General features: G+C 40.0%; 1 protein-coding gene across 4 annotated transcripts; it reads right to left on the bottom strand.

The window, feature by feature from the left end:
* Positions 1-3,896: 3,896 nt before the first annotated feature.
* LOC148015608 (protein HEADING DATE REPRESSOR 1-like) lies at positions 3,897-7,047 on the bottom strand. 4 transcript variants are annotated; one of them, XM_087665384.1, is made up of 5 exons: positions 6,676-7,047; positions 6,034-6,430; positions 5,340-5,701; positions 4,304-4,574; positions 3,897-4,143 (listed from the first exon to the last, which is right to left on the bottom strand). In XM_087665384.1, exons 2-4 carry the CDS (start codon positions 6,146-6,148, stop codon positions 4,353-4,355), a joined length of 699 nt encoding a protein of 232 aa, XP_087521510.1. In that variant the 5' UTR covers positions 6,149-6,430; positions 6,676-7,047; the 3' UTR covers positions 3,897-4,143; positions 4,304-4,352. The 4 variants fall into 4 exon arrangements, with proteins under 4 accessions (XP_087521510.1, XP_087521508.1, XP_087521507.1 ...); XM_087665382.1 differs by having other exon boundaries at positions 3,897-4,198; XM_087665381.1 differs by having other exon boundaries at positions 3,897-4,574; positions 6,034-6,433; positions 6,676-7,046.
* Positions 7,048-7,499: the final 452 nt, after the last annotated feature.

The following is a 7,499-nucleotide window of genomic DNA, read 5'->3' on the forward strand; positions in this document are numbered from 1 at the left end:
AAGGGAAACTATTGGCCAAATGTAGGGGCAGCAAGGACATGGTCAAGAATGATTCTGTGCACATCTTAAGAGCTATTGAAAGCTAGAGGTGGTACCCATGCACAAGGACCTAGATTAAACAAGTGCAAAGAACCTGGAGGTCCATGCCTTCCAAAAAGTTGAATTTCTTTCTATAAAAGGTTGTTATGAAGCTCCCCACAAGGGAGAGGCTCAACAAATTGATGAATGCTTTGCCACTTTGTGTTCATACATACCTTTCTTGGCTCAACTGAGCATCTCTTCTAGGATTGTAAGGAAGTGAGAGGTATCTAAAGCAAGGTTGAGAAGTGGATGAAGAAGGTAGATTTTGATGAACAACATGACACAACTTGTCCTTGTTAATGATCAAGGAAAAAAGGACAAGCAAACATTAAAACTCTAGAAAGTGGTTAGGGTTGTGAACCTACAACAAATATGGATGCATAGGAATGAGGTCATCTTTGGTAGAAGAAAGGAAACTAGTAAATTAGAGTTGTAGGCTAGGATTAGAAAGGACATTTTGTCAACCCTTCATGGCTACTCTATATCTATTGTCTTATATAGAGATTTGTCTAAAACTTAAGGTTCTCCCCCATTGGAAATGGCCCTATTAGAGGCATTGTAAATATTCCATCCCTTTTGGCTAATACAATCTTAAACCACATTATATATTTATATATATATATATATATTCCTTTATCTAGAGGTTCACTAGCTTCCAACCAATAACTCAATGGGACTTCACTTGGAGCACAAATCACTCTTGGCTCAAAAAATTAGATCTTTGAAGCCATTCTGAACAAAAATAGGTTATGCTAGCAAACCTCAAGATTTATAGGCCCTACAAGCTCACTTTTGGGCCAAATCACCGAATAATACACTTTGATTAAGTCTCCAAAATAATAAGAAATTAAAGCCTCGTGTTAATTTTACATTACAATGTATAAAATGCTATAAACCTTCATATCCCGACTAAGATTCTCTTTTTCCCATTCCTTTGCAACAATGTTCTCAACATTATCATAGTTAAAGCATCCCCAAAAAAAATTTCCCCCCATGTTAACTAGTAATAGGTTGGCTGCATCTAAAGAGGGAGGACTCATCCACTAGTATAACATTCCTTACTTCTCTAAACTTTGGAGTTTTTAATATTTTTTCGCAATACAATTTACAACTGAGAACCTCATATATACCTTTCTTGGCTCAACTCTCTTACTGAAAAGATGACAAAACATTCACCATCCCTACAAGGACCTTACACAAAAGTTAATTGCTGAAAAGGCCAAATAGTCAAGTTCCACATGTTTATTTTTCAAAAGACATGAAGTCGGATTGCCCACTAAGTCCAACCTAATTTCTTGATCTCATGCCATGTGTATATATTCTAGGCATCTATCATATCCTTGTTTGTCTTTCCTTCAATTAGTACTAGATAGAAACTAATAGAGGCATTTACTAAAATCTTCAAAGTTGGACATATGCTTTACAATTGTATATTAAGATCATCCAACCTCACTCATCACCAAGGGACAATCAATTTTAACATAGTAAACCAAGAATATGATTTAATAAGCAACATCCACACATTTGGTTTAAACCAGCAACAAGGTGCAATGCTGAACTCTCAATTCTCTTGCAATTTTACTGCATTCCAATGAGGCTATGTTGGAATTGACTACGATTCCATCTAAAATAGTACCTTTTGTTATAAGGTCATTTGTCTACAAGTCAATGTCATGCTCATTGGCTCTAGTTGTAATATTTTGTCAATGTAATATTCATTAGCTCTTAACTAATATGTAATATCTTCTAACACATCTTGAGAGTCTGTAATTTTTAAGAACACATCTTGAGAGTGTAATTTTTAAGATTCATATAAAATATTTGTTTTTATTTAAGTTCTTAAGACAAACATGACAAATTGGTCCTTTCTAGTATTTATTGAGTTAACCCTATCCACCTTCGAACAAATTTGCATCTTGTAGTTTGTCATTTTTAATGATTTGCCATATTTTATAAGTCAATGGTCTTGCTCCCTACTTCTGCATGTCTTGCTCCTTACTTCTCCTATATTGATTGTTCCAACAAGTGTCTAGAGTTGGCAATATTAAGGTTTGTATAATAAACTCTAAGTGAGCTCAAACTCTCAAGGTTCATAAAAAATACCTCCTTTCAATGACTTTCTTTAAGACTTGCTTGAAGAAGCTTATAGTAAAGCTACTTATGTAATCTAATGATCCCTAAAAAAATCTTAGAACTCACCAATCCTAACCAACATGATCTAAGCTTAAGGAACTCAGTTGTACAACCACTTATGTGATCTAATGATTCCCCAACAAACATTACACTCTCCAATCCTAACCAACATAATCTGATATTCATTTATATCTTGAAACTTTAGTCTCTTCCAAATTTAGATGTCTTTACTTATAAATTTTAACTTATGAGTTTCATTGTAACTTCTACTCTCCATTCTTCAAAACTTGTTTGGATAACTCATAATATAGCTGCTTTAGGTCTGTTTTAACATCCCAAAACTCACCCCATATGTTCATAGTATATAGAGCTGCTTCAGGTAGGCCTTAAGATCCCAAAACTTACCTCACGTTGACAAATTCCTTGAATTTGCTTCTTCCACTCCAATATGGATGGTAGAATAGCCTGGTAAGGGTTGCTCCATTTGACCACAAGGTATGGCATAGGGAAGAGTAGTCATTTAGAATTGATCAAATATTGATAAAAATTGCTTGATAAACTATGTCAAATATTGCATCAACACAAAACATTAAGATGAACAATGACCATATTCAACTACACGTACTTTTTTATCCAATCACTTGTTGAAGGCATTGCAACAATGCAAAACATACGGACAATACAACTCTTTGCATAGTTTCTTACCTGATTACTTCCTTCCAAAAACTACTATAAACAGCCAAGTTCTAAACTCACCAGTTAGAGACTAACAACGTGGGATCTTTTAATCAACGTTCCAGCACCCTCAAAGTTGAAACGAGTGTGAGATTAGGTAAGGATGCCTAGGGACTAAACCATATGTACAACTAAAACGTGGTATCTTTTAGTCAAAGTTCCAGCACCCTCAAAGTTTCAACATGCACATGTTGGAAGACTCCTGATATCGTTTAATCAAAACTCCACAACAATCCACAGGTGTAGTATTGAAGATTTTGAGAAACACGAGGCATAATCCCTTTCCACCTCTACATGTGTAGGACTGAAGATTTTGAGAAACGAGGCAAAATCCCTTCCATATGCGCACATATAAAGGGGGCACAAAATCCTTGTTACAAGTGTTGAGAGTTTTATTGGTCTGAGGGTTTCAACAAAATCTCTGTGTTGAGTGTCCTAATATGTGATGTAAGAGATTGTACAGAAGAGCACTAAGGCATTAATAATTCCGGAAGGGAAATTATAAAAACACAGTAAAAAATTAAAGACCTAATTGAGATAAAATGTATGTTCTCCAGCTGTGTTAAAAAGGAGAAGTCTGAGCATGCACACTACACTTACTAGACTTTGAAGGGGTCCCAGAAGATGAAGGAGAAATCTGAGCGCACACACACACACACACACTAGACCTTTAAGGTTCCAGAAGACGAATTACGCTCCCCCTCAGCAGTGGTAAACTACTAATTTCAAGTTATTTGAATTAGACTCGTAGAAAAGTACTCGCTTGAGTTTGCAGATTACATCAAACTCTACCCAAGTCAGTATAGTGACAGCAGACGAAAGGATGCAAGCCACTAATTTGGACATGCTGTTTGTCCCCACAGATACACAAAAAACACAAAGTATCAAGACACCCAGTTAACCAACAGGCACTACATCTACGAACCATGTCAATTCTGCCAAAGATAGGCCATAAAAAGTAAATTGCAGAGTTATAATAGCACTGTAGCACACAGATGAACAAGAACTTTATGAAGTTTAGCCACCCCTCCTTCCTTTCCTAGCTCAACTGATAATACAATTCCAAACCTCTGTTCAGGTACCATACAAATATGCTACTAGATACAGCTGCTCTTGTACAGATCATCATGAGTAACACACCTGATTCTTGCTGCATTAACCATGTACATTGACACACAAATAGGGTATTGGTGCCTGTTTAACACTAACAATCGTCACAGATTGACTCCACAGAAGTATTAGCAAACCCCTGCAACAGCAAGCTCAAAAATAGAAATACACATATCTACATACAAATAAAATCATATAGCGCAAGACAGTTTAGAGGCCAAATTATAAGATCTATATTACTCGCCTGTACACACCCTGCCCACAATTGGTCTGACCTCCATGACCACTTCCACTCAGTTGTTTATGACTTGTGAGTCATCCAGATTTTCAGCTTCCTCACCTTCTTCTAATTCATTTAGCATAGTCATAAGCATGGAAACCTGCCCTTGCAGGACAGCATTTTCACGCTCAGTCTGCAAGCGTTTCTGACGCTCCTGATGCAACTGCAACGTTAAATGTTCCATGGTCTTGGCATCCTCTTCTAGCTGCTCTGTCAACCCATCAATCTCCCGATCCTAGCCAAAGAATCAATCCCCAAGAGACACAAAATTAACATGAGAAGCAATAGATCTTATCCAGTGTATGCCTAAGAACAGTACCTGTAACATTTACCCATGATGATAAATAGAAACCACCATTGAATGTTATTGGATCGACCAACAGCCCAAGCTAACACACGAGAAGGAGCAACCATATCTATGGAAAGTGGGGAACTATATCACCATTACAACACTAGTCTGAATTTCAACAGTGGGAAAAGTAACAAAATGTGCAAAGGAGACATATTGACAATAGGTGAATTCTATAAGACCCACAGCACAATTCAAGTATAAAAGCTCCCCCTTACAGGAAAAATCATTATAAGGAGTGCAAGAAGACCAGAAGCCACCAGTAGCACAAGCAGCTTGCACCCTGAACAGACTACTAAACAGAAGTTCCACAAAGATGCAGTGATGACACTAGCAGTGTGAACTGGACCCGAAGATCTTCCTTAATAGAGCTGTGAATGTTCATGTGCCACAAACAAAAAGACAAAGTTTTCCTAGAAGGCTAAAGCAAGTAGAATCCAGGAATAAAGGTGTTCACACCTGTGGAAATGACAAAAGAGCATACACAACACATAAAAGTAAAATCCTTGCCTACTGCAAATAAAGCCTTCAATGACCCCTACTCATTTATTGACCCCTATAAAAATGCGACAACTCTAAAATTCAATCAACTCTTGAGAAAGGTATGAGCGAGCATATCATTGCCTTCTGGGGAAAATGTGTGTAACAAACCTTGCGATGCATCTCATGAACTGCAATACGCCTCATACTCTCAACGACATCTACGTTCACAAGTTTCCTTTTCTTTCCAGAAACCCACCCACGAGGGTATGAAGCTGCTTCAAAATCTGGAGGTGGTAGTAGACTCTCTGGCGACCTCTCACGACCCCTCTTGGGACCCAGAGGTTCAAACAAGGAGCGCCTGCGCTCACTCATCATCTCCACATCCTCTCCTAGAGCCACCTGGTCACCAGCCTCTGAATCTGGCGCCTGATTTTTCCCCACAGGCAGCCTTAGCCTAGCTGGTGTCCTTGCTCCAAATGTGGGTGTGCTGACAAGGTCCTCATCCAGAAGCTCATCTGCTACTATTTCAACTGATCACAACCAATTAATATTACCTTAGGATTACATGTTGTATAGAAGAACATACTGATGATGGCAAGAAAATAGCAAAAATGGACAATCAACTTTAAGGAAAATCAACGAGCAAATGTATATTCCATAATGAAAATTCAGGGCATACTAAAAGGAGAAATTTACAGGAAGCTTTCAGAAGTTCAACATAAATAAATTTGCCTACACAAATTACAATCACAAAGGACAGAATCATGACCGTCCAACCAATATCTCTGTTCCAGCAGACATAGAGGAAAATCAAAACGAAGAACTGCAGATTAAAACAACAGGTCAAAGAGAAAGTAGCAACCGTTCTTCCTGCTGCGAAGCCTCACAAATGTCTTTGAACCAGAGTGCAAGGGAGCATCAATGTTTGAAACCTTGGTGTGACTAAGGTCGAGGCCCTGCAGCACGGGAACCTTCATCACTTCTACTCTGTATATAGGCACTTATATGTGCATAGATATGACCGCCAAGGGAACTGAGTATCAATCAAGCCACTGCAGATCACAAGCCCGGAGTGAAATGATTGTTGAAGACTTCAAAATCAGATTTATCAATCACTCTGGCGCTGATTTCGTGTCAGCTATGCATCTGAATTCAATCCGGCTTTCTGCTAGAAGCCGCATAAACAGTTTTCTTGAGAACCCATTTGGAATGAGTCCTGCTACGCCACAAGCAGAGGAAACCCGCCTTTGAAACAAGTCCTGCTACAATACAAGCAGAAGAAAACCACCGTTGGAGTGAATACTGCTGCACCACAGGCAGGAGTGCAACAGAGCATGATCTATCGAGATCCACAAGGTCGGAAAGAGAAGCGTGAAAGGGACGGATGGAGAGAACAAAATGAAGTGTGCAAGAAGCTTACGGAATGCATCCGGCTGGAACTAAGCACACCAGAAGCGCATCGAACAACAAAACGTGAGGAGGAGGAAGGTAGAGGAGGACGAACCTGCAGATGCACACGATGTGCAGCCGGCTGATATGGTGGAATGGGGGATCGAGGAGAGACCTTCGATCCAGGCAGATTTTCTCGTCTTCTGAGGAAGGACAGGCAGCTGCTCTCTTGGAAGAAGAAGAGGAGACGGGGACAAAGGGAGACGATGAAGACGATAAGGAAGGCCTTTAGGGGGAGCCCGGCAATGAGCACGCCGAAAGGCAAGGACGTCAGTGAGGGGTGCTGGACCCTGGTCACCAGATTATGGCCGCGGCGAGGGCCACCATGAAAGTCAGTGGGAGGTAGCAGATATCTAGATGATACCAGGTTTAAAAAAAAGAAAACCCTAGCCAGCCTTGTCTATTACAGTATACTGCCTGGAACGGAGGCGCGGGGGGGAGCGGGGGGGGGGACTCGGGAGGGGTAAAAGAGAGGAGGGGGGAGAAGACGGAGAGAGATTTTTTGAAAACGCCCCTTTGGACCCCTGGGGTCCCACGCGGCTGCCCTGCGGCTTTTTACCCTTTCCCAACCTTCCAAGCTGGCACCCCACGTGGATAAGGCTTTCTAGTCTCTGACATCTGTGTGTCTTAATTTTTTAATATTTCTATTTCTTTTTCCTTCAGTTTCCCTTTCCTAATCACGATGTGCAACCTAGATGACATAACAGACCCTTCACGTTGTGTGTTTGCCTACCATCGTGAAACGATCCGGGAGCTCCATGCGTTTCGCTACACTTTTGTTGCTCTTGTTTGTAAAGTTTCCTCCTTGGCACTAGACCCATTGTGTGAAGGCAAGCCCAATTGCACCAATTTATTGTTCTATAACTTTCGTTTGTTTTC

The sequence above is a fragment of the Lygodium microphyllum genome, chromosome 24 (genome assembly GCF_053477565.2).
Source record: "Lygodium microphyllum isolate KBCC chromosome 24, Lygodium_microphyllum_v1.1.10, whole genome shotgun sequence".
Lineage (NCBI taxonomy): Eukaryota > Viridiplantae > Streptophyta > Polypodiopsida > Schizaeales > Lygodiaceae > Lygodium > Lygodium microphyllum.